Source organism: Falco cherrug, chromosome 1, assembly GCF_023634085.1.
Source record: "Falco cherrug isolate bFalChe1 chromosome 1, bFalChe1.pri, whole genome shotgun sequence".
Taxonomy (NCBI): domain Eukaryota; kingdom Metazoa; phylum Chordata; class Aves; order Falconiformes; family Falconidae; genus Falco; species Falco cherrug.
This window is the reverse complement of record NC_073697.1, coordinates 58,497,678-58,524,845: the sequence shown is the minus strand read 5'-3', so window position 1 is coordinate 58,524,845 and position 27,168 is coordinate 58,497,678. Positions and strand designations below refer to the sequence as shown.

At 38.0% G+C, this 27,168-nt stretch overlaps 1 protein-coding gene across 4 annotated transcripts in view; it reads left to right on the top strand.

Moving 5' to 3' along the window:
• USP46 (ubiquitin specific peptidase 46) overlaps window positions 1-21,827 on the top strand; it is a 39,682-nt gene extending 17,855 nt beyond the window's left edge. For all 4 annotated transcript variants that reach the window (XM_055723966.1, XM_055723885.1, XM_027797311.2 and 1 more), the window contains 8 exons: window positions 2,791-2,871; window positions 3,647-3,860; window positions 6,140-6,369; window positions 9,821-9,897; window positions 15,286-15,369; window positions 15,657-15,854; window positions 16,573-16,651; window positions 17,650-21,827. In XM_055723966.1, the coding sequence (XP_055579941.1) occupies window positions 6,157-6,369; window positions 9,821-9,897; window positions 15,286-15,369; window positions 15,657-15,854; window positions 16,573-16,651; window positions 17,650-17,751 (753 nt within the window). In that variant the 5' untranslated portion in view covers window positions 2,791-2,871; window positions 3,647-3,860; window positions 6,140-6,156 and the 3' untranslated portion in view covers window positions 17,752-21,827. The remainder of the gene's footprint in view (window positions 1-2,790; window positions 2,872-3,646; window positions 3,861-6,139; window positions 6,370-9,820; window positions 9,898-15,285; window positions 15,370-15,656; window positions 15,855-16,572; window positions 16,652-17,649) is intronic.
• Window positions 21,828-27,168: the final 5,341 nt, after the last annotated feature.

Below are 27,168 nucleotides of genomic sequence, written 5' to 3'. Positions count from 1 at the left end.
GTATACTTTGGTTGGAAAAAATTCCACATATCAACTGTTTCTTGAGGAGATGGCCGATACAAAACATGTAATGTATGTGCAACATGGCGTGGTTTGAGTTTACTAAATTGTCTACGTTTTTTCTCCATGTGAGAAATATATCCTGCTTTGAAGTATTAGGTCTCTGTGCTTCTTACCCGTTTTCCTACTCTTCTTCTTCTATGAATTTAACAGTATATTTTTGGAGACCTTAAAATAAACCAGACTGACATTGCCCTTGATATAAGAAGGCACAACTCCTAATGAAGTCCATGAGAATTATGTCAGCTTACCCAAAGACTGAATTTAGCCCCTCTCTTTCATTGGGAAACCAGCACACAGTGCTTTGTTTAATATTTACAACAGCCAAGGCCTTGTTTTGGGGAGGTAAAGCTCCGTGACAAGCTGTTACTAAGAGTACAACTGGATGTACTTTGGAAATTTCCATGCAATGTATAGTTTTGTATGAAGATCAGTTAGTGCACATCATGGATTTGTTTGGTTTTCAGCGATAATTTTGTTTGGTAAATCCTCTTTCTCACAATATTTACAAGACAATTTAAATGCTAGAACGGATTTGTCAAACCAGATGGCATCCTCCAAAGTAAGAAACCCTGGCACTGGAGGAAAGGCAAATGAGTAATGTAGGAGCAACTAGTTAGCAGAGCATTTGCATTCTACTTGTCTAACAGCACACACTAACCTGTATTTTATGAAAGAGTAGGAGGTTACTTTTTAGAGATATTATTTTCCATGAATTCTAGAGGGAGAATTTTTTTCAGTGTGGAAAATACTTCCTGCAAAACTGGAAAAACACCCATTTCATTCTTATGTTAGGGAGCCTGATTAGAACGCTAAAAGTGTAATGGAAGAAAACCTTTGCTTTGATCTGAAAGCTATACAATGAATATTAATATGAAGATGGTTTTCTTCAGAAGCTGCATTAATCTTCTGTAGTCATGTTTTTCTTTTATCAGTCAAGGTTTTGAGGGTAACAGTGGCTGGTTTTTTTGCTGTTGATATCAGATAGACAAACGTCTATCAGTTTCCTACCTCTTGGGAAGCTGGATGCTTTGCTGAATCTATGCATCTTTGGCAAGGCTGACTTTCCAAGCAAAGAAACTAATCTTCATATGGAACTTACATAATTATCACACTGTCATCTCCGTTGAAAGGTAGCCAATAATTGCTTTGCATACATTATTCATTTTTCCAAGTTTCTCACTGAGGCTTAGCAGAACCTGAATACCCCTTAAGCTTTGCATGGAGTCTTGTGCAGGTGAAGTACTTCAGTCTCAAGGGGAATGTCCGGGAAATCACATACACTTGGTCTGAGCAATGAGCTGCATGTATGGGAGGAAAGAGGAGAGACTGGAAAGAGATCTGATAAGGGGATGTGAAATACAAAATATTTGGATCTTTCCTGGAAGCTGTCAACTTGAAGGAGCTGTTTTACTTTCAAGACTTGCAAATTCTCAAAGAGCACCTGTGCTTAGTTTCACACCACTGATTCTGTTGACTTAAATCTTCTTTTGATGAGCTGACATGAAATAATATTCTAATATAGCACACAGTGCTGATGGTAGGTGCAGTAAGGAAACACAAATCAGGCTTTGGGGAGAAGGTGGGGAAGGGACACCAGAATTATTGAATTTGATTACCCTTAGCTTTGTCTCAAAGCAAATGATATATTGAACATGCCTCAGGAACCCAGGAAATTTCAGAAGTGATCAGATGTTTTACATGTTGACATGTTTACAGAGGCGTTTTACATGGGTTTATGAAAGTCAACCAACTGTGCTGTTCTTGTGTGGTGGAAATTCTAAGGCATAATATATTAATGCTTCACACTGCAGAGCATGCTCAGTAGGGAAATAAATGTATGATGTCAATAAAGAAATTATGATGCAGACTAAAAATTGGCTGATAGGTCTTGAATCAATTTATGTAGGGAATACTTGTCCAAATACAGCATTTTTCGTGAGGTCCTACAGTGATCTGTGTGCTTATGGAGTGGACAGCAGTTACGACATTTGCTCTGGCAGCAATCTTGCTTGCTTGCTTAGTAGTCTGAGCTTGTTTAAAAATGTGTATTTTAATATCGCAAAACTGCAGGTAACATACAAGATTAGTAGTTTTACTTCAGAGAGCAGTAATTGTGGAAGCAGCTTTGCTGTTGGAGTGAAGATACATCTGGACATAACTTGCCACACAGAGGCAGTGACTGAGAGATGGAACAGTGCTTGGGCTGATGCACCCTTTGGTGTCAGACAGCACAAAACAGCAGATGTTACACTTGCTTTTAATATTTGTGATGTTGTTACTAGAACCGGGTGCCAGTCTGAAGCCCAGGTGTTGTTAAAGGCTGCTGACCAATTCAAGTCTTACATCTAGGAACTGGTTTATCCAAGAAAACTTTAAGAGTTTTGCTTATGATCGACAAGTATCTCTATGAGGCAAGAGGGTAACGGGATCTGGCTGTTCGCAGACACAGTAAGAATAAGGGAGAGGTGGGTGTAGGGAGAACCACTGTTGTGACCTGCTCAGTTCTACTCAGCCGTTACTAGAGTATCCAGGCCAGGCCAGCTCCCCTGTCTAGAACTGCAAATATTTTTATTGGCTCATGTGACTGTCATGCTTGCCCCTAAGACAAGAGTTAGCTTGGCTAATTGTAGCTGCAAGGAGAAAAGGAGTTTCTGACTTGACGCTGTCCATAACTTTCTTTTAGTATCTTAATATTCTAAACAATCTCTTCTCTCTTTTTTTTTATAGGGCACCAATGCCTCTGCTCTGGAAAAAGACATTGGCCCAGAGCAGTTTCCCATCAATGAACACTACTTTGGATTGGTCAATGTAAGTACCATTTTCACTAGGCAAACCATATAAACCATATACAGAACTGTGGCTTTGATATTACTTGAACTTTGGTTTGTTCTTTTTCTTTCTTTTTTTTTTTTTTTCCTCCCCCAACCCTTTTCTAAGGTAGGATTATCTTTTTTTGAAAAAGTGCTGCTCACATTCCAATTTTACATAAAACGGGTTGCAAAACTGTATCAGATATTTGAAGACAGCTTCATACGCCCACAGAGAAAACAGTTTACTGTTCTGTGAGTGTTTCCAGGGATTAGAATTTGAACTTCAACAAAGTTAAAAGTCTGGTTTAGCTATGAAATGTGAGGGAAGAAGTGACGGAAGCATGTACAAGCTTAGGAGCAGCAGTCTGCGCTGGGGACACTCTTAGGAGGAGCTTTGTTATCTGACTTAGGAGAGAATGAGTGAGAAGAGTTTAATCACTTGTTTATTCTCATATAAATAAAACAGATACAGTAATTCTTTCCATTGAAAACATTAGTCATTCTCTACTGAGCAGCTTACAAGCTTAACGAAATCCACTACAATAAATATATCTCTTACAAGTGGAAACTTCTGCTTTGTATCCTAGTTAATTTAGAACACCATAGTTTTTTCCTGTGAAGTGTCAGATGTGGGTGTGGAAATATATTCCTACAGCAGCTGCATGGCAAAATGGCTGGTATGTGACAGGGGCACAGAAGCCAGAAGCTGAATGAAGCAACGAGTTTTATTGTGATGCACAGGGATTAAGATTGTTTTTAATTTTATATGGCAGTTTGGGAACACCTGCTACTGTAACTCCGTGCTGCAGGCATTGTATTTTTGCCGGCCATTTCGGGAAAATGTATTATCATACAAGGCCCAACAGAAAAAGAAGGAAAATCTCTTGACTTGCCTGGCAGATCTTTTCCACAGTATTGCTACTCAGAAGAAGAAAGTTGGAGTTATTCCACCAAAGAAGTTCATATCAAGGTTACGAAAAGAGAATGGTAAGTGTGAAACTGGGATTCTCTTAGACATTCACATATCGATCAGGAGCATATAAATAAATACTGGGCAATGTGGTCATATTAATCAGATGCTCAGGTTAGATTTCTAAGTTGCTTTTAGTACTTTTGGGGGTTTAGATATGAATATTTTAGTATCTGTGTACATGAGATTGTGCTTGAAATAACCATACCAGTTCCCATAAGTTCCCAAAGGTGCATGAATTAATGATGTTTTCACAGCCCAGTGGGGTAGACCACACTGTACAGGGAGCTAGGGCTGGGAATAGGGTGGCACTCTGCTGTCGTTTTTTGATTGTTGTTTTTTGTGGAGTGTAGCAGAGAGAGATGGAGAGCAGCTGGCAGTATAGAAATTGTGTGACCTAGGAATGCTACAGGCACCATTATTACAAAACACCCTGGAGGATGGGAAACCGTATGTGGGGGTGTTCAGTGGACTACACGTCAACTGCTGCTCTTGTTCTTAGAAGCTGTGGGCACAGCCTCACTTTGTGAAACGTCAGGCCCTTTTTAAGCACTAGGTTGCTAACAGCATATGCCTAATCTTGTAGTAGTTCTGTCTAAGGGATATGAGGAACATCTTGAAATAAGGACGCCTGCCACACAGCTCCGTTTTGGCCTGGATTCATATCAGTGTGGGTGGTATGCTTAGAAACAGGGGAGCTTTGAATGAAGAGACAAAGTAAGAGTCAAACACCTGGAAGAAATTGCTTCCTGGTGACAGCATATAAATGGGCAGACTGTTCATTCCTGAGCAGGCGTTTGAAACTGTGACAAAGTTAGCTGAGTCATTTAGTGATAAATGCCCCCACGAGTGTTGGGGATCACTTTTGCGGACTGGATCTTATGTTTTCAGCTTTTATAATAAGGGCCAGACTTAGTGTGTATTAACCTGCTTATGTGTTAGACACTGCAAAGCCAAAGAATCTGTGCAATATTTTCTGAGGACATCCATGTGAGCTTTTTGAGGAGCAGGGGGATAAAAATACACATTTCTGGGAACAGAGATTCATTTTTCTTCAACATGGTGGGAAAACTAAGCCTTCACTGGAGAAGTCTGTACTAAATCACCAGTGAGATACTTTCCCCTTCTCCTGTAAGCATTTTTTATTGAAGAGGACAAGTCTCTGCTCATCAGACTTGCATGTGAAAAATGAACTTTGTTAGGTGGTGTTATTATTACTATTTGTGGCAAGTTAACCTTGGCTGGCTGCCAGGTGCCCACCAAGCCTGTCTCTCATTCCCTTCCTCAGCAGGACAGGGGGAGAAAATAGATGAAAAACACTTCTGTGTTGAGATAAAGGCAGTCTAATTAAAAAAAAAAAAAAAAAAAAAAGCGCAAAGGCTGCACGTGGAAGCAAAGCAAAACCAAAGGAGATCTATTCTCTACCCCCCATCAGCAGGTGATTTCCAGCCACTCCCTAGGAAGCAGGGCCTTGGTATGCACAGGAGCTTCTTTGGAAGACAAACATCTTAATAACAAATGCCTGCCCCCCCCCCCCCCCCCCTTTTTTTTTTCCCCTTTCTCTGAGTTTTTATTGCTGAACACAAAGTCACACAGCATGGAATATCCCTTTGGTCAGTTTGGTTCAGCTGTCTCAGCTGTGTCCCCTCCCTACTGCTCGATCATCCCCAGCCTACCAGCCTTTGGTGTCGGGGGGAAGAGGGACAGTCTTGATGCTGTGTGAGCACTGCTCAGCAACAGCCAAAACACTGGTGCCTTACCCACACTGTTCTAGCCACACATACAAAGCACAGCACTGTACAGGCAGCTGTAAGGAAAGGGAACTCCATCCCAGCCAGATGCAGTACACCAGCATGTGTCAGCATCCAATGTATTCAGTTTCCTCAGGCATGTGTCTTACTGTCCAAACTCCGTGATGTTCCTAAGCGTCTGAGGGACTTGGGTAGGAGGTGTGGGTGTGAATCAGTGTTGCCTAAAGTTAGGCATCTAGTCTAAGGAATTAATTTAGGATGAGTCATCCTCTTGCTTTCTTCATTGACTGTAGTGGGAGTCTACACAGCCAACTCCAAAGAAGATGGTAACTTTTTTGGCAGCTAAAGTTAGGTGAGATGAAGCCTTCCCCCAAAGGAGCTTCACTGAAGCCATTGTGACTGCAAAACTGCTCTTTGGCATGATTCTAAACACTTTGCTGAGCAAGGGCCAGTACATGTATTTGGAAAGAAATAATTAATTTAGTTTGCTTTCTTGAAGGAAAGGATATACTCAGCTTTAGAAATCTTGACTCTTTTCTTCACAGATCTCTTTGACAACTACATGCAGCAGGATGCACATGAGTTTTTAAATTACCTGCTCAACACCATCGCAGACATTTTGCAAGAGGAGAAGAAACAGGAAAAGCAAAATGGGAAACTGAAAAATGGCAACATGAATGAAGCTGAAGAGAACAATAAACAAGAACTCACCTGGGTGCATGAGATTTTTCAGGGAACACTGACTAACGAAACTAGATGTTTGAACTGTGAAACCGTAAGCATTGGGATAGATTTTTTTTTTTTTTAGTTGTTGCCCATTAATAGATAGATAATTTTATATATATAAATATATGAATCTTTTCAGACATCTGAGAATTGTGGATATTCCTGTAGACTTTACTTCTTGAAGTGAGTATATTCTTTTCTAAAAATTTATTTTTCTAAGCATTACTTGGCTAACCTATGCCAAGTCTTGCTGTCCTAATACATATCTCTACAGTTAAAATCCTTGCTAGTTAATCAATACCCTTCCTTATTACTGTAACTTTGGGAAAAGAGATTCACATAATTATTCCACAAATAAGTGAAATATTAAGATGAATTTGTGTTAATTGAATCCTAAGAATGTGACTGGCATACAGAGGGTTTGTTATTAACAAACCATATGTTTTCTTTTATCTCCCTAATATTTTCTAGAGGCTGTCAGTTTGAAGTCTCTGATGTTTGAAGCATGAGTAAAAACTAGTTTTAGTTAGGAAACCTGATTGCAAGTCTCCTATCAATTTATGTGGTTTTCAATCACATGCTGCTACTTAAAGGGAAAAGAAATATTGAAGAAAAAAAAAAAAAGTTTCTCTCTTTGAGGTTGAGGTAGCTATGTGAAAGAGTAACACAGATAGCAAAAAAAGTCTCTTTTGGGGAGAACAGTGTCACTGATTTTCCAAAAATCACAGAATTATAGAATCACAAATGGTTTGGGTTGGAAGCGACCTTAAAGACCATTTAGTTCCAATCTCCCTGCCATGGAGGCTTCTACTAGACCAGGTTGGAATTAACCTCACATAACTTTTGCTTTGTAAAAGGTAGGTGTCAAGGATGAACTAGTTTTCTCAGCTCCTTCTGTAGATGGTGGAGATTGCAAAGGAGCTCCTGCAGGAAGCTCTCTCCATCTGTCAGTAGGCTATTTCATGAAACAATATTTTTAACAGTATCAGGTATTCTGCTCTATACAGCTTGTCCTGGCTCCAGTTGTTGGGCCAGCAAACTGATCTGGCCTATGAATAATGTGTTTCTAACTCAGACCAGTACTGCTGCCAAGTACTTCCTCTAAAGAAAATGCACCTTTTGATTATTTGCATTAAGATGGGAGAAGGTGCCCAGAGAAGCTATCTTCAGACAGCAAGCTGAGGTTAAATATCTAACTTTAGACAGTTGAAGTTAGGTGAGATAAACCCTACCCAGGTCCTACCAGATGTATAAAAGAATATATTCTGATATTTCTAATCATAAAGGATAGCTCTGTACTCCAAGAAAATATGACTTCTCCAGGGAATTGGATCAGAGAGGGGGGATAAAAGAGATACAGTGATAGTCAACATGTAAGAAGGGGTTGGACCAAGTTTGGAACAAGCTTGTATAAGTGAAAACATGAGATATTGAAATGTAATTCTTTAGTCTCTTTCAATTATAAAACCCCAAGTAATAACACCAAGTTAAATTAAGTGAAAAGGTAGAATTAATTTTTAACTGGCATGCTTCTTTAGGTTGTGGCCTAACTCCAAATTAATAGCCAGTGTTTACTCAGACAAACTGTAGTGAGGTCAGGATGTGTCCTTGGGCAACTGCAAAACTAAATCAAAGTGACCGCTTTGTGGAAAACAATAGTGCCAGGTATTGCTGCTGTAGGAAGGCTTGTCTGTAGCTTCCTGTGAATGCAGAAGTATACTATACTACCCAGAATACTTTTCCAGTTTATTTTTCTTGTATTATTGTATCTTGAAATCTTTAGGAAATAGTAAAATGAATTAAAAGATGTTCCTTTGCTAAAACATGTATATGTAGTGCATGAAGTGTCATTCAGATTCCAGCAGTTCTTATTCTCACTCACAAAGAGTACACATTGAATCTGGTTTTCCAACTACCTTTTGTTTTGGTCTGTATTATTCTAACTCCAACTAGCTCATCTTCCCCTTCAGTAAATATTTGATATGCTGGAATCAGTGACTAAATTCCTAGCTTCTTTGCGGTATTCCAATGAAACACTATACTTGCCAAAGACTTTTCCAAGTATTTAACCTCTTTCTTGATATGCAGTGTGTCTGACAGAACTCTAGTTCCAGCCATAGGGACACAATGTTCTCTGAAGCTTTGTTGCTCTATCTTTCAGATTCTAGCTGTGTATTTATACTGCAGTTGATTGCTGCCAGTTTTGTGGTTTCCTCTTCCCTGTGGGTCAAATCATGCTTCAGGGAGGATTTTTAATCTGTTCATTTTAATCGTGTGTGTGTTATGCCTCTGTACATCCTTGATAATATTAGAATTCATCCTGCTAAAGATGTTCCTCTGGATTCAGAACTGATATGGGTTGCATTCACCGTGTTTATAGGATCCCTGACATCATGCAAAGACGAGCTGAAAGTAGTATATAACTTTCAGATCCATAGAACTGCAGAAATCTGACCACGAGGAACTTGCATCAGAACAATGGATTCAACCCCTCACTGAAGTTCTTGATTTGAACTTCACTATCCTGTCATCTGATTTAGTTAGTCTCAGGAAATGTAGTCATAGGAGGCAAAATAAGAAGTGTTACTGCAGCATTTTGTAAACAGAATTGGTTGTTATGAATATGACTAAATTCTTGTGCAGTAAGTAATTCTGCAGTCTCTTTAACTCTGTTGAAGTATTATACCAATTGTCTGTTTGGGTGAGTTGGAGTTTTTTTACATCATCTTCAAGATTAAACACTCTAAGTGAAGAATCATTTTCAAAGCACAAATCAAGATCTGTCATTCTGAAAATGTTTGGGGTCACTTTTTCTTAAAAAAAGCTCTTTATTGGAATTTTTCTCCTGTTTTGCCTAAAAAACATTGGCAAAATAAAAATGATTTTGCAAAATATTATCACTTTACTATTTTTACCTTTAATCTTTTTATTTTTTTTAGTCAAAATTATTGATCAGGATCAACATTCAATGGGGAAATGCAGCTGTGTTGACCAGAAATATAAAGCCAGCCTTTTGAAATCTCACTGGAGAGAAAATATAACATGGTTAAATATGACATTTCTTGACAGATACTTATGTGGATCCTTAATAGTAAGAGTAATTATGCAGGGCATAAACTGTGATTAGGTAGTGTAATATATTATACAAAGGGTAAATAAAATTCCAGTAAAATTAAGAAATTAGGCTATGTTGCATAACAAGGAAACATAATGTAGTGCACCAGTCACAGCTAATATAGGCAGTGGTGGCCCCCCTTTAATGAATAGTAGATTATGGTCACTGCCATGGTTGGTGGGCTTGGGTAAGTGGAAGAGATGGAAATTAAGTGATAGGAAAGCTGAATTGGTAGAGCTACTAACAAATTGAAATGAATTATTTTTGTGTAATTTATTTCTGTAGAAATTGCTCTATCTTTAGCATTTGCAAATAGATATAAACAGCATTTGGATGTATGGCATTTTATTAAGTCTCTATTTTACATGTATATTTTTTGCAACAGGTTAGTAGCAAAGATGAAGATTTTCTTGACCTTTCTGTTGATGTGGAGCAGAACACATCAATTACACACTGTCTAAGGTAAATGAATGTGTCTCTTTGGCAGATAGTTCTGTCTGACTTTGCTAAATTTTGCAGGTTTAGGAAGTACAGGAAAGAGAAGCAGAATAACATGGGGTTTTGAACTTTTCCCAAGGAGAAGAAAAAGACTGTAAACTGGTTATTTCCTCTAATGACAAAATATGCATTAATGTATTTTGGTGTACTCACTTTCTCTTTCAATGTATGTGTTTGAAAGAGAAAAAAAATCATCTCTTGGCAAAAATAATTGATTGCCTTGTCATCTAGAAGAACTGCTACAGAGTAATAATTGGCTTCAAATGGATTAAAGTGAGCTTCTGCTCAAGTGCTTTGTTGATTAGGACTCATGTGCATATTAGAAGTCAAGTGTGTGCTTTTCAGAGTGAGTGATAGAGTCCCTAGAGGGCAAAAGATTTCAGAAGTCTAGTTTTCTACAAGATAAATTTCTTATTCTGTGTCTTATCCTAAAATTATGGAGAGAAATCTTTTATTCTAAGTTCTGGTTCTGCTCCTAGTACACTCTTTAAGTATTGAACAAATACTTCAGAGATAAAAATAATTTTCAGAGTTGCATGGATTATTATTCTGAAAGATTTAAAATATCTGGAGTTTTGGCATTGATAAACCTATACCTAGATTTAAGACAATATGTTGCTGCTCTAAGGTACTGATTATCAATTGGTCAAATTACTCTATCAAGCTCCAAAATTTCTGCCAAGCTTGAAATTGCATTTAAAAGTTATTCTGGAATACCTAGAAAGGGTTGCCTGGCATCTCACCCCAAGCTGAGTTACAGAAAGAGAAAGTATATGAGGTACTAACCATTTTTTGAGTCAGAAAGCAGTGGTTTCTCTGAGGATACCACAGTGGTACTAAGTAACTTCTCTTACATTTCAAAGTACTAGATCTAGTAAGTTTTTTCATTCTCAACTTCTGTTCAGTCTCCTATAGGATACTGTAGCCCTGAAGTATTCCACATGGCAGTAACTAGCCTCATTTTAAAAAGTGAGCAAACTGAAGAGCAGCTTTGGAAAGGAACACATTATTTTCTTTTTTTTCCCCCTTGTATCTTTGCCTGTTCATGGTCATCGATAATTGAATCAGTATTGGTATACAGGCTTTTCTTTGCACATTTTTAAATTCTTCAGTGTAGCCATTTCATTGTCAGCATTACTTGCCTTTCCCTATGGTGTTCAAAGTCAATTTGAAATCACACTGACGTGCAAGGAGGCTAAAGTGTGCATCTTCTCAAGTCCTTCCTAACCTGTTACTTTGTTCTGTGCTATACTGTTACTGGAAACTGAGCACTGACTTTTTCTTACAGCTTAGCCTGGTGAACTTGTTAGAAACAGCTGCTGTACATAAGTTACCATCTGTCCTTCAGTTTTCTCCATTTTTTTATTTCATTTCTTCGTTTTTAAGCTTCCTGGAAATGTTTTGTTTGAAAAGGCTGTTTTATGCAAAGTCACAGAGTACTTCAATAAAGGTACCAATAGCATTTCTGAAGAGCCAGTGGCTGTAGCTTACGATGTGGAAGAACTACACTTGCACCACTGCAGCCAACAGGTGGATGGTGGGGTTGAGAGGCACCCCAAGAAGTTAGTCCCTATCTCCACCTCAGGCAGGATGCTTGCACAACCTGTTCCAAAAGGTCTTTTAGCAGTAGTAGCTCACTTGTCTATCCCAGTCCTTCCTGTTCTTACTATTAACAAGTTTTTCCCGCTGTGTGACATGAATCTTTCTTGTTTCAGTTCAAGCCTGTTTCTGCCTGCCCTGGGTACTCTGGACATAAACCAGGGCTTGCTTCCCTTCCTCTGAGCAGCAGCCTTTTACATACAGGAAGAATGTAATCGCCTTTCTTTTTAAGTTAAACAGCCTGAGGTCATTCAATGTTTCTTTCACAGGCTCTCTTCTCTAGATCTCTGCTTATGTACATTACTCTTCAGCCTTCTCTCCAATTGAAGCTCTCCCTTGGACACTATCTTTCTTGAAGTGCAGTTGCCTAAAATTAGGCACAATATTCCAGCAGAGATCTACACAATCCTGAGAAGAACGGATGCCCTAAAAGTTTGTTTATACATCCCAGTATAGTATCTGCCTTTACTCCAACAGCACAACATGCATTTTGAAGTCCACCCATTGTTCCTTTTGGAAGTGAAGGAAAGCAAAATCCCATTTTTTCTTTTCTTGAGGTGAGAGATACAGGTTGCTATTTACAGATTAAACAGGAAGACAGTCATCACTTGCTCTGATAGTCTTTTACACTAACAGCATGTCTATCTGTTTAGAAAACTTATATTTAGTTAAACTGTGGATTTCCTCTTTTTGCTATATGGTATTATGCATTATTAAATGAAGTGTAAGTGCTTTTGTGGTTTCCGTTAGTAGGAATGGCCAAGTTATTACTCATTTTGGGAACTTTGTTGTTTCCTTTTTTTTAACAACTGCTTTGCTGTGTCTTTACAGCTTTGAGTGCTACTGCAATGAAAAGGTAAATTAAAGAAAAAACCTGCACGATAACATTTAAATAGAAGGAATTTCTTTGCCACTACAAATGAATGTTCTCCGTAGTTATTTCTGTAGCTTTTCAGGTTGAAAAGGTCCGTGTGTACATAAGAGGTCCAAAGGCTACAAGCTTCTGGCATAGTCTAACTCCACAGGGTAGACAATCAGGTCTGAAGCAATAGAAGTCTAGTAACAAATATAGTACATATCCATTATTTTTATTTCCACTAGCAGTTGCGAAGTTTACCAGTTCATTTGATCCTGACTTTTAGCTAGTCTGCTTGTGCTTTTTTATTCCACTAAGAATTCTCTGATCTCTTAAAACAGAAAACGTGTATTATTTATGCATATAAACAATACAAAGCATCTTTCACACTGTGGCATAGAAGCTGTAGAGAGACGGACTGTGGAAGCATATGAGGTCAATGATAAATTATTATATCTTGAGTAGGTGTATTTAAAAATTTCTTTCTTCTGTTAAATACCATGTAAACAGAATGCAGATCGGCCTGTTAATGGAAGTCTTGAAACTAGCTCTGCAGGTATGAAGAAAAGTTCCTCAAGCCTATAGTTCTTGTACGTGCAGACTTTGCATGAACTCTGGTCAATGATCTGTTGTTTTTAACTGTTCAACATCTGTTAGAAGTGCCATTCTGTATTGATGAAACAGCTACTGAAGTTGCAGTTGTAAAGGGCAGCAAAAGCATCTGTTTGTCACTTGCATACCTCCCCCCAAGGAAAGAGTTCATGCTTATAAAATATGCCATAAGTTTTGTTCCTGGTACAGGAATTAGTAGTGCCTCTAAAGTCCGTGACTGTGCCTCAGCTGCCTTGGTAGGTAGGGTAACAGCCTTTCAGGTGGAAGTGGAAGACAAAGGAACAAATGCTAAGAGGGATGTAAGGGAACGTCCCTCAGCTTATCAAATATTTGCATATTTCTCTGGCTTTCACAGATGTAATTCCCATAGCAGTCAACTTATAAATTAAAATGTTAGGTATTACTGGCTTCAGAGTAATTAATACATTTTAAAAGAAATTCAGAAACTCTTTGAGTTTAATTCATGTTCATGGGAGGCTTGGCACAGAACAAACCAATCTCTATGAAATTTCTACCATCTGTATGTGTTTCTTTATGTTAGAAAAATATTATTGCCATAGCTTCACTTTGAGGTAGGAAGGAAACTAATGAATTCCACAAGTTTGTTTTTCTTTTAAATCAAGACTGTAGGCTTTGAAAACAAACATCAGACTCTTTCCTTAACAGCAGACCTAAAACTCAACACAAGGACATTCTGCTGAATCTTGCATCATTACGTTCCCCACACATATAATCTGTCTCTAGCATTTTCTAAAGTTTCATCTCTTCACTTATGATTCCGTGAAAGGTTATCATGTTTTTCAAAGGAATTGGCTAAATTCAGTTAATTTTGTCTTTAAATTCAAATGTGAAATCCAGTGTTCAAGATCAATGTTTACCACTGAAACAAATCCTTTCCAGTTATCATGCTTTGTTTTTATTTTAGATAAAAATATTTTTATGATCAAAGTTCTGTTGCAACTTGTCTTTCAAGAGATGTATCTTGTCCTAAATTTCATCACTTTCTGATCAAATTCTTTAAGACCATATAAAGAAAAAAAAAACAGTAAAAGCATTCTCAGTTAGAATAAATATCCAGTCATAGAAGTACCTCTCTGTATGCTCTGTCAACCTTAAAGGACATAGAACTTGGAAATGGAAAATCCTCCCCTTTTAAGAAGTTATGTAAATAACCTCTAATACCCATGCCCTGGCAATCTATATGGTCTTCAGCTCTTTCGTCTTCCCCTGTGGTGATGATGCCAGGAAGAAAGAGTCATCCAGAATCCTCCCTTTGCCTTTATAAGGTGATTCTTGTTCTGCCTACTGTGAGAGTAGACCATGCCATTCAGTGTGTGAACTGCAATAGTAGAATGGAATTTATTGGGCCCAAATAGATCTGAATTTGCCTGGAGTTTGGAAATCTATCAGGTACAGTGTAGCTGCAATCAACAGGACAGGTCTGTACTTCAGATATATCTGTTTAAGGCCCAAAATCACAAGACAACCTGTGTGCTTAAAGCAGAAGACAGGTGCATATGTCTGCATTTACAGCTCTCAAAACACCTGCTCAGCTGCAATGTAGCACTAGAGGTGACAAAAATTTACTGTCATTTTTTTTACAGTTAAATGTTTTAGGTACCTAAGATACTCCTCATAGCATATCAGCACTGACTTCCAACAAATCTTGTCTGTGAACTGGGAGACAGTATCAAACCTTCCTCTGCCTCTATCACTTCAAAAGCGCAATCCAGAAATATTTCCAAGGGTATTTACTTGATTAGGATTTACAAAATCTTCTATACTAGCTGACCTTTTCCTTTTTTGGACAGTAAGAAGTTATAATCAAATAACTTAAGGATGGCAGTTCAAGAGGTTAGAGGATGCAGAAAACTGAGTTCAGTTTATTTCTTCTGTGAGCTATTTGGGGATGACACAAATGCACCTGAAGCTGTTCCGTTCTGCAAATAATTTAAAAAGGGACTGGATGGATTTGGTGACTACATCCAAGTCTAGGCAGCCCCTTGGTACATAAGAGACCAGGTTATAAGTCCCTTTTTGAGATACCTGACTCTCCATCTGTATCATATGGAGGGCCTCAGCTCCTAATACAGGGCATCGTAGCAGCCAAATACTTCAAGTCCCTTTGCAAACCCCAACACAGTTGCTTCAGATGTTCCAGAAAATTGGACTTGGTGGAGAGAGGATTTCATCCTGTGTGTCTTTTAAGGGTTCCATTTTCATCAGCCCAAGTGGGGCAAAAGTGTAAAGATCCTTTAAGAACTGATAATTGTGTTTATTTACAGAGACTTCAGTAACACAGAGACATTATGTAGTGAACAGAAATACTACTGCGAAACTTGCTGCAGTAAACAAGAGGCACAGAAAAGGTAAGTGAAGAGCAGGGTGTTTCACCATGTCCCTCCTGGGCTTTGACAAACCTTCTCCTTAATTATTATTGTATTTAGATACCTAGAAGCCTTACACCCCAACTGCATTCTCTATGTGGGCCAGAGAGCCTACAGACAGATTCAAAGCTATTACATATGTCTTATCTGGAAGTTGACTATTGTTACTTACAAAGTGCTTTTATAAGCAAACATTTACTCATTAAGGAAAGACAGAATGGCTTTGAACTGGTCAGGTCTTTATCATATGCACTCTAATGGTTTCACAGGATGAGAGTAAAAAAACTGCCAATGATTCTTGCCTTACACCTCAAGAGGTTCAAGTATATGGAGCAATTGCACAGGTATACTAAGCTGTCTTATCGTGTAGTATTTCCTCTGGAGTTACGTCTCTTTAACACATCTGGCGATGCTGTCAACCTAGATCGGATGTACGACTTGGTAGCCGTTGTTGTTCACTGTGGAAGGTAAGATACTTTCATGTATACCTCAAGCTTATTGCCAGACATTTGCCAAGGGCAGAGCATGCCAGACAAAATGTGGGAAGTCCCAAAAGTCACAAGATTGGCTTGAATTAATGGAGCTCCCTCTTTCCTCATCAGCCCACTTAGAGAGCTTGGGAGCCAGGACTCTGTGAGGGCCAGATGTTGCTAGCGTGTAGGCCCTACAACAGATCACCTTGGTCTCCTGTCAAGGCAATGAAAATGATAATTTTAATAAAGCTTCCCACATATGGGGTATTGTCAAATATGAAACACACGGAAAAATCCTTGAGGGTCTAGGAATATGACTTGTTCTCCCTCTTCTCAATGACTATATGTAACTAAATATTCATGGTCGATACCAAACAATTTCCCCCTTTAAATTTACTTCAGATTTTTTTTTAAATTTTTGCAATAGTTGATGCCTACAATGAGCAAATTGTTGTGTTCTATAGGTTAATTTGTAAATGGTCGTGACACAGATGAAAACAACACATTTAGTTTTCAGTTGATGAAGTCTTTGCAACAAGTCAGTAAAAAGGCAAAAGGAGTAAATATCTACTGTACCACCAGGGGTGTGTTTAATACGTTCTGCATAATAGTTATAATTCAGTCTGCTTGCATATAGAAATGTGACTTATCAAAATGGACTCAATAGTATCTTCTAATATTTTGTGGTTTGTGTTTTTGCTTGTCTTTCTAGTGGACCAAATCGGGGACATTATATTACTATTGTGAAAAGTCATGGATTTTGGCTCTTGTTTGATGATGACATTGTAGAGGTCAGTATGCTGAAGGTCACGAGCACAGCTTTTGTGTTTACATTCTCTTCTCTATTTGTAGTTAAAATTCTGATCCAGATCTGGTATAGATTACTAGTCTGCAAAGCCACAGTTTGGTTGTAATGTGACATGTATCTCAACTCTGTTAGGAAATAAGACTGCAAAAACCCCTATTAATCCTGCAGTTCTTACTCTGTCAATGTCAGAGGGAGTTGTTTTATTTCAGAGCAACATCAAACGTTTTTAATATCAGACTTCAAGGGTTTAATTTGGAATGTTTTCTATGTCTAATAAAATCAACTTAATTCATTAGAACCTGAAATATCCGGGAACTATTTTGCAATCCTTGGCAGTATCACTTGGAAAAATTGGACTGCGTATAGCTAGCCCTGCTGTACAATTTTAATATTCGAACAATTGGGAAGTTACAAGAAAATCTGGATTCTGGAATGGATCTGGGTTTATCTGAATATAACTTAAAGCAGGATCTGACCCACAGCTGTTACAGTTTCTGTCTAAGCATTCTGCAATTCTTTGCTAAGCCAACCCTTTACGCTGTTGTGGCACCTTGACAAAACTGAGGTCTTAAGTCTGATTTCCCAGGGTAAATCCAGTGGGCAAAGTAAGCACTGGGACATTGAATGGGACGTGTCTTGAAGACGGTTTCTGGAAATTTCAGAAATACGGGGTCACACGGTCACATTTATGTGTTTTAACAGTGTTCACTACTGCATTCCAAAGAGTCTCTCTGTTATTGGAAAAAGCCTAATCCGTTAGATTCACTGAGGCAGGCATTCCTATTGACTTCCATGACTGAGACCAATGGGGCTTAGCCCCTGAGCATTACCCTTTCCCTGCTTAAATTGCAAGCAGAATTTGAAAATTGCTACCGTGAAACAAATAACTCGGTTTGTCTTTTGTGTTTATACAGTCATGTAGATTGTGTTTGGTATTTATTTTACCTAGCTGCCCATTAAATTTTTTTATTTATTTTGCAGAAAATAGATGCTCAAGCTATCGAAGAATTCTATGGTCTGACCTCTGATATATCAAAAAATTCAGAGTCTGGATATATTTTGTTCTATCAATCAAGAGAGTGACTTGGCACACTGTGACAATTGCACACAATGATGCTACACGCAAAAGAAGGTGATGGCCCCCCTTAACTGACTTTTACACAGACCACATCTTGTATGGTTGAACGATAATACACTCTGTCTCCTATTAAAGGGTCTATGTGATATTGCCTATAACTGTCCATTTTTGACATGCGGAGCATTGTTTTGGGGAGGGGGGTTGTTTGTAGTTTTTAAGTCTGAAGAATTAATTGCAGTCAGATTTTAGTGGAATTTATATGGACTAACATTTACAGATAATAAGATTTGGATGTCAACTGTTAAACCCAATCCAGCTAGAGTAGTATTTTATATGGAAGTGTTCATTGCATTTAAGGCAAAATTGTTTAAAACTTTCTAAATGGCTTTGGGGCATGTTGGTTTACAATGCATTCCTTTAAATACATCCTGACATATACTTACCCATTTTAAGTGTAAGGAAAATAATCTGTTTCATGATGGTTGGAATTATGATTGTATAGGGGATTTTTTTACATGTTACTCTCTGCTGCAGAAAAGATATTCTTCCAAAATCATTTAAGCTTTGGGTTGTTAAAAACTTCCAGTGCATAACCCTAGGCCTAAAATGCACATAGAGGGATTTAAATTACAGTGGATCTAAGTAATTCTGTGTGTCCAGTCAGTTTGTTTATCATGAGATAGTACAGATGAGGTGAGATTTCAGACCTTACAGAGCACTGGAATAAAAGGAGTGGGATGACACATAACACAAAGATAAATTACATTTATGGAGACTGAACTTATCTTTCTGTTAAAATTATGTCATAGGTTGTTTGCTTAACTGAGGTTGCAGAGTTTGCAGCACTGCTTATGTATATATAACATCCATCAGAACTTAAATTACACAGTCCATTTAAGTGTGGTGTTCATGCAATATATGACACAGCTCGATCCTGCAGTTTTCTGAGTATCTGTAGATCCCATTTTAATTTCTGAAGACAGAGTTGATTTCTTAGCAACATAACATAATGCATAACAACTATTGGTTTACACATGCTGTCATATCATCTCTAACATTTTGGCCATGTTTGGCAGCATTTGTGTCACCACAAAAACAGATAGGGCTCTGGAGTGTCTGATTTTAAAAACATCCAAACACTTAGTGCAAAAGGATTAATTTGTGATTTTACTGGGTAAATTTGGCTGGCACCAGTCATGGACTAGCTAATAAAATTGCTGAACTCACGTACTGGAATTTGGCAAAGAATGAATGTAGAAGAAAGTATCAGTAGGGCATGAAAAGGGATCGACAGCAGGCTGAGAGAGTGGTAACACTGGGTAACCACTTTGCTTGGTTTGAACTTTCACTCCATTATACAATTCTTTTACCTTAGTAGCCAAATTCCTATTCCAATGAAGTCAACAGCAAAAACACTCTTGTCTTCAGGGGGCCTGACAGTTGGTTCTAGTATTTACAAGGAAATGTTTTCGTCTCACAACATTGATTTCTACCTGTTATATTCCTTCACTCTCGTTAATTAATTATAAGACAATGTTGCTTTTGGTCCTTCTTTTCTTTCAGAAGCCTGCCTGCCACCTTAGGGCCAACAATCCATTTTAAAAAATGGCTTTTGAAGTGTAGCTAAATCTTATATTGTAGTCTTCTGTAGGAAAAATAATAACTTTTTTCATTGTAATCTACTGTGAATGTGAAATATCTTTTGTTAAATAACGGTGAAGATGAAGTACTAGTTTCTACTGTAACGTCAGTTGAAGTTCAGTTGGATTTGTCAATGGCCATTTTGAAAACTAAGGAAATGTAGCACTTTACACTGAATGAGAAACAGAAGTGGACTTTTCATCTAACATTATTTGTGATTTATCACGTTGTTATACTGATACAAGAAAACAGACTTAGAATGTAACCTTAGCGTACTTAGTTTGGGGAACAAGTAGTGGTCTACAGAGATCACTCACATGAATGAAGGCTGTTATGCAGGCACAAGACAAGCATTATTGTGATGCAGCTCTAGTTCTTTTATTGACATTAGAATGAAATGTTCTGTCTCTAACACAGAAGACAGACATCTTACCAGAGACTTCAACTCTCACTGAGACTCAGGAGCTTTTCCACTGAAAAGCTGAGCCTGCAAATCCCTCTTTACTGGATTTCTTTATAAACATGTGGAATTTCCATATAAAAATATAATAATCACTTGCTTTTTAAAATGGATAAGTTTTCCCTATGAATGAAGGCACTTTCTGGATCAGCGTTAGTCAGTGCTGGTCCAAAAGTCTCTAAATCACAGTTTACTGTCGAACATTCTTAGGGCATTCTTCAATTTTAAAACAAACAACAAAAGAGATATTCTTAAGGTATCATTTGAATGTTTAGGGCTCATGTTTATATGAAAAGTAATTTTTCATAAAAATGATTTTAAAATCAGTTCAATTTTAGGAAATGTTTTCCATATTTTAATTGACTTATCTGAAAATTGATATTTTTAATACTACTAATATGAATATTTAAAGGCTAAAGTACAGGGTAATAATCTCTGGTTTTCCCCTGCTGCAAGACAGCTTTAGGTTGTAAAATATAGAGATAATGCAGTATGTTTTTGAGAGTAAAATTACTAGAATAAGCCTTGTCATAAAGTATGAAAAAGCATTTTAAATTCATGCTAGCCCATGAAAAGTTCACAGCACTGGTATCACACCAGTCCAACATCAGTGGTCTGACATCAACTGAAAAATTGTGGAATATTGACTTTATGCTAACACCAGCTAAACTAAGGAGCATTTTCTTTTGATAAAAAAAAAAAATACAGTCACAATTCTATAAATTATATCCAGTTTACAGTGTGCTGAATGTCTTGACTTCAGTCCAGCAAAAGCTGTCCATTACGGCTGTATGAATAGTGCCAGCCTAGGCAGCAGAACTTATCTTCTGTGTCAAATTAAGCACATTCACGCAGGATTGGGATCCTCACAGAAACAATCATGTAAAGTATTTTGGTTGAATAAATAAAATGTAATCCCTTTTCTGTCATGCTTATGTATAGATTTCCAGTCCCTTAGGAATCAATGGAAAAATATCTAGGACAATAAAAGCTTTTCAGCCAGCAGATAGAAAACAAAATTGTAGCACAGATGTCTAATAGTACTCCGTGCTTCCCGAAAATGAGAAGTTCTGAGTCTATTAGGCCTAATGACATCTGAAGTTTTCTACTTGTTTCACACGCTGTTGCTGAGATGTCTTGTCCATTTATAAATCTTATTACTGTGTTCTTACTTGGAAAAAAAGAATGTTTTTGTCCTGTGCTGTTTTTTCCACTGAACCCAATGAAGCACTGCAGTGCTGATGAATCAGTTACCTTAGAGGATGAGCTCAGACCAAAACTTTTATGTTTCACAGAACAGGCTGTCAGGATTTTATGTAATTTCTATTTTTGGGGCATAGCAGAGGGAGGCAGAAGAGGGAAGTGATGGAGTCCATACCAGTGAAGCAGAGCACCTTGTTGAAACTGTCCCAAAATTGCTCCTATCAGTTTTATTTTAATAATTTACAGTTACCTCAGAACAGTAGATTACATCTTAAAAGTCTTGTTCCTTTAGCAGTTGCAGTAAAGAAAATAAGGCGGTAGGTATTTCCTTCATATCAGATTTAATAAAGATATTAAAGACCTAAGCTGAAACTGAAATTCATGTTAAATGGCGAGTCCTTAAAATGCTACTACAACCTGTCTTTTATCTTCAGACATTACATTTCATTCACCCATCTGTTACAGCATCAGGTACTGGGGACCTGAGCCGACTACTTGCAGCTGCCAGTGATTTTATGCCTCTCAGCAGCAGCCCCTTCTTGGTTTGTCTCTTTTTTGCTGCTTGTGGCTACGAGTGTGAGCAGTGTCTTACAGCTAAATGTGTACTAGAAATGTTCAGAAGTTTTTGGCTATGTACCTGTACTTTACTACTACCTTTTATCAGTGTTTGTTTTAATTTATTTTTCTTTGATTTATCTTTTTTTTGTATTTGTATAATAACTTACGTAGTTAATATTATTAGTTTTCTGGTTTAATTTTAATGTACTTTGATTTTTTTTTTAAATGTAATCAACCCAAGCACTTTAAGCAACAACATCAATCTTGTGAAATTCCAATCAGCTTAACATTTTGTCGTTGTCTTTTTGCTTTTGCAGCTGTTTGCTTGTGATCCAACATCTCTGGTTACAACCCAATTTCCATTTTTAGGCTTGTAGTCCTAGTTGGGTTGTAAATTTGGGAAGCCCAAATTTGTCCATACATATTTGTTGGTACATAACAAGGATGCGGTATTTTCCACATTTCTGCTACATATAGCAGTATGTACCTAACAAGTTGCACTCACAGTGCACGTTTCGCAGCCTTTTTGCACTGTACCTGCTAACCCGTCTGTGAATTACTGTAATACCTTAATCTGTAGCACAGTTACCAACGACTGTAATTTAGAAAAGCTCCACTTCTCACAGGACAATTCTCTTTTACCAAACACAGCGGTCAATCAGCTGATGATACAGGTATTGCTCTCTTTGCCATTTTATCTGTGTTCTGTACAGTCTCAAGTATAAATATACTTAAGAGCTGCGTTTATTCTTGTGTGAGTGCTAGCAAGGAGAGCAATCTTTTTTTCTTCTTCCTTCTCTCCACTTGGGCTCATACAAAGGGAGGAGATAATGAGGTAGGATAAGTGCTGGTGTAAAAATGCCACACCATCTGTCAAAGACACTGGATGTTTCTTAGAGGCCAGCATCTGTGGTGTCCATATCAGAAAGTCACAGACTTTCTGTGCTAATGCAAGGGTTATTCTTAGGTTTCTAGACATCATATTCTTGTTGATCAATGAAAAGACCAGGGCTTTTTCCTGTTGCATCAGTTCTGCTGCTGAGGTATTTCTTCTCAATTTAACATGGCACATAACATTTAAATAGATCTTGGGAAGCCTTGGTAGACAGCCTTTTAATTTCTTTCCAGTTAACATGCATTACTTCAAAGAGATTGCTTGAACCTGTCCACAAGACTTACTCAGATTAACACATGCCTTTTGCATACAAGGTCAAATAACACCTGTCAGGAGGTATGTGCCCACCTAATGGGACCATCTGGGCTAAGCCCACACCTTTTTACACACTAATGATTCTTTACCCCCCAGGAGGTTTGCTTGCTGACTTTGCCTGAATGATTTAATATGAAACCGCACATAACTCCCTTTATTCATGGTCTCTGAGTTGCTATAATTCTTTAATAATTCTGCTTCATTTGGCTATCAAAACTGGGACTATTGTACAACATAAAATAAATTGTGTGTGCCATTCACAGTGGTCGATTTAACAGCCTAATGCTTCTGATGAAGGCTGTTGCAGGTGACAACTTCACTATATGTAAGAATATTAAAGAGTGACTTCTCAGTGATGGCGCGATAGGTCCGTAGGAGGAGCTGGATTAGCATACAGCTTCCTAACCCTCAGCTTGTACCCAGCTGGAGTTGGTACTCCATCCCCTAGTTAATCCAAACCCTTCTCCTAGCGGTTCCAAAGTAGCAGGAGCAAACCCTTTGTGAAGATACCTTGCAGTTCACCAAAACATCTTGCTTGCCACAGTAGATAATTAATGAATATTAGCAACCCCTCTCTCCCCACTCCCCAAAACCTCATTAGTAGGTATACATTCCTTAAAGAGGCTGTGCTTAAACATCAGCTTTGTATTTGCCATGGTGTTCATATTTGCAGTTGTTCCAAGACAGACTGTGTTCACATACTGAATTGTTTCCTAGCCCTCTCTCAACTCTCATTCTAACAGCAAGAGCAACATCAGGGCAGCCGTGTTACGGACTTTTCCTGGAGACAATTTTCTAGCTTCAGTGGCTTTTGTTAAAGACTTAACACAAGCTCCATAACTTACCCGTGACTTTGTAGGAGTAAAGTCACCATAAGCTGTATGAATATGAGCGTAAGGTACAGGGAAGAAGAAAGAAAATAGGAAGAAATACGGAAAGGGCTGGCTTTTTGGAGGCTTTGAATATGTATATCTGTTTGTAAATATATAGTCCCTCTCTACCTTGTCAAAATGATGCAATCATAATAAAACCACTTAAATATTTTGTGCTAGTTTTTTAAATGGAGTAAGACATAGTAAAATTATTAGGCACACCAATTGGAGACACACAAAAATACTGAATTTCTAGTGAAGTGTACAATACATGGTGTATGTGTACAGTTGAGTATCTGCTCTTTTTAATCATGTACATGTAATTAAAACCTGCACTACCTGCAGAACTGTAAGATAAATTTAATGTTGGTTATTAAGGTTGTAACATAAGAAAACAGTATTTTCTCCTGTTAACATGTTTATATTTTACATAAAATAAACTCCCTAGCTGATCTTGCTTCCACTCAACTTGCTTTGAATTCAGCTGGAGTCAGACTAAGGCTGAACATTGACGTTGGTTGTTACGCAACATGCTTGTGGATGTCAGGTATCTGTATTGTTACAGATGGCAAGACTGCTGATGCTCACTTCTTATTTCATTTAATGGAGTCATCGCATTTCAAGTGACATCAGAGAATATTTCACCACCTGGGCTAACTGCCTCTGAAGTGTCTTAAGGGAACCAATTTTGCGTGCAGTTCCTGAGTGGGTTTGGTGGATTACACGTACAATTGTGTGACTGAGCTGTACCTAGTTAAAGGACATCATGACCTTGCTGATGTTACTGAGGACAGCTAAAACTGAAGGGGAAAAAAAAGCAGCAAAAACCTTTTGCATCAGGGACTAGGAATTCCAAGCCCTATAGCCTGGGATTTTGCTTGGGACTACCAGAGTGGGAAAGGGTTTTGCTAATGAGGTCTAAAATTCTGCCAGAGAATTGAAAGGTTCCTGTAGTCTGCTCATTTTCCTGGTTATTAATCAGCAAACACAATTCACTTTCTCAAACGTTACATAAATAAAAGACTGGTGTTTCTTGCTTTTGTCTGAATGGATTCTTGTTATTTCCTCAGAATCATTCAGAGAACCAAAATCAAACATAGCTGTCGAACTGCATGTTAAATTTGTAGCTAACACGCTGTAAGATTCGTGGCACATCAGACTATCAGAGGACTGGGTTGAAAAACACTTTACATCCTACAGTACAAATTTCCTTTCAAATTAAAACCTTGAAGCACCTTCAAATTTACTTCTGGGTTATTAGAACATAAACTTTTAACTGCAGAACAGAGACAGAAACGTAAAACACAGGAGATGACTGAAATAAATAAATCACATATACATACTTTAAAAACATTTTAAAGAAATAAAATTTATAGTGTACACATTAAGAAACCAATCAAAGATTTCCAAGAGCAGAATTCGCAGTCACTGTGGGCTCTACTAGAATCGCTGTCACTTCAGAAATACGCTTTCCCAGAAGCTGTATGGTGTTTACCTATGTCTCTGTTCCTTAGATTTTGGTATGAGCTAGAGTAATCATTTTACATTACCTTGGGTTGTGTTCTCTGTACCAGATAAACAGAAAAATGATAAAAATATAATTTCATCTTGAATTGAAAACTCAGGTACACTATGAGAAAAATGTAAGATTCCTCATTTAAATACACTCACCAGACTTGAAACATCAGTTATTAGACACGGCTAAATACATGACATGGAAGACCACGTTTCTGGAGATGGTGATTTCCTTCAATGTCTGTGTGCAATTTAAAAATCAAGTAAAAATATCTGAAGGAGAAAAACAGGACAATCATTTTGAAGACATAGAAATATATGTATATATGATAACAGAATGTTTCAATTATCTGTTCTGAAAAATGTTCCGCTTCACTTAGTAATTTTATATCACATAGTAGATGATTTCTCCATCGCCTTGTTAAAGTTCACTCACCCTCACTGTGTGACTCATTTGGCTGCTCTACTGTGACTGAAGTGTTTCAAGCTTTCCTCAGTCCAAGGAGGCTGTAGCCACGTGTCCTTGCTGTCTCTGGGAGACTTCTGTGTCACAGGCTGTGGGGGCCAGCAGCCCTCTGAAGACCTGGATCTCCCTGGATCCTTTCTCTCAGGGCACACCAGACCAGTGATAGCTTTCTCTACTCCACATCTATGCAGCTTTGATACGCATTTTGCCCGAGCTCATCTTTCCAGGAACATATGATGCACAAGTTTTGTATTTCCAATACAGAATCACTTTGCTTTACATAGGAAAATAATCAGCAGATCTAGAAAAAAGATAAACAACCATATGTACTCTCCTGTTTCAGTTTGCTCGTGTGGTGTGAATCTAAGACAATTCCTTTAATGAATCAATCCAAGACATTTCTGAACTATAACAACTTTTCCCTGTTTTTTTTTCTCTATGGTTCCCTTCCCCATATTCTTATACGGCTGGGGGGAGGCACTCTCAATCCTCTTTGTCACAGCAGGTCTCTACTACTCTGAGCTCAATTTTAGGGTTCAGGTGTGAAGGATGGGCTTGCTTTGAAGGAAGCATTGGTGGCATTCACCAGTGTAAAGAGTGACCATTATCAAAGTGAACATGCTTCTCGCCTGTATCAGTTTAACCAGCCACAAACCCTTTGCTTGGTGCTAACACTGCATTTCACCTCACCACGAATACAGAAACGGCAGAGGTGGCAACAACCTGGAGTTTGCAGGTTGGCCCAGGACACATGGGGAGACCTACCAGGATCAAGTTGAAGAGGTGGAGACTGATAGACATTTTTTGCCAAATCACTCTTAGGGTAAAATAAAGAGGTTGATACTGGAAAGAAATTTGGAATAAGCCACAATGAAACATTACTCTTTGGCTTTCCTTTCACACACATATGAGGAAAAATATTCAAATGTTCCAGAACAGCAAAGGTGTTGAAGCAGAAGATACAGATGTCACCCAACATTGCAAATTAGACATCTCAAATGCTTGGGCATCAACCAAGAGACTGCCTGACAGAGAACAAATTCTACCGCCAATCACCTTGGTGTAGCTGTAAAGACGCTCCAGACAGATTTGCAGTTTTATGGTGGGATTAGTAGCAGGAGAAATTGGAATAGAGTTTCTTACATCCACGTAAAACGTTTGGTGTGCAGACTATGGTTTCTGTGCAGCTGTAAGACGTGGCTATGTGTGGAACAATAAGCACTGGGGAAGAAACTGCAAGTAGGATTATCTCTGCTATCCGAAAACACAGTTCCAGAGAACAAACGAAATTTTATACTTTATTTAGTCACTAATCATATAATTCTCACTGGCATTTAGAAAACATTTTTAATCTTCAAAATATTTTACCAAATAAGTTAATAACTTTCCAACACCTGATTTGGTGAAAATTGTAGAAATTGGGTAATGTGTACCAAAACACCAACGTATTTTAGAGAACTGTAACTTGTGCTGAATCTGGCCATCCCTCAGCTAGAC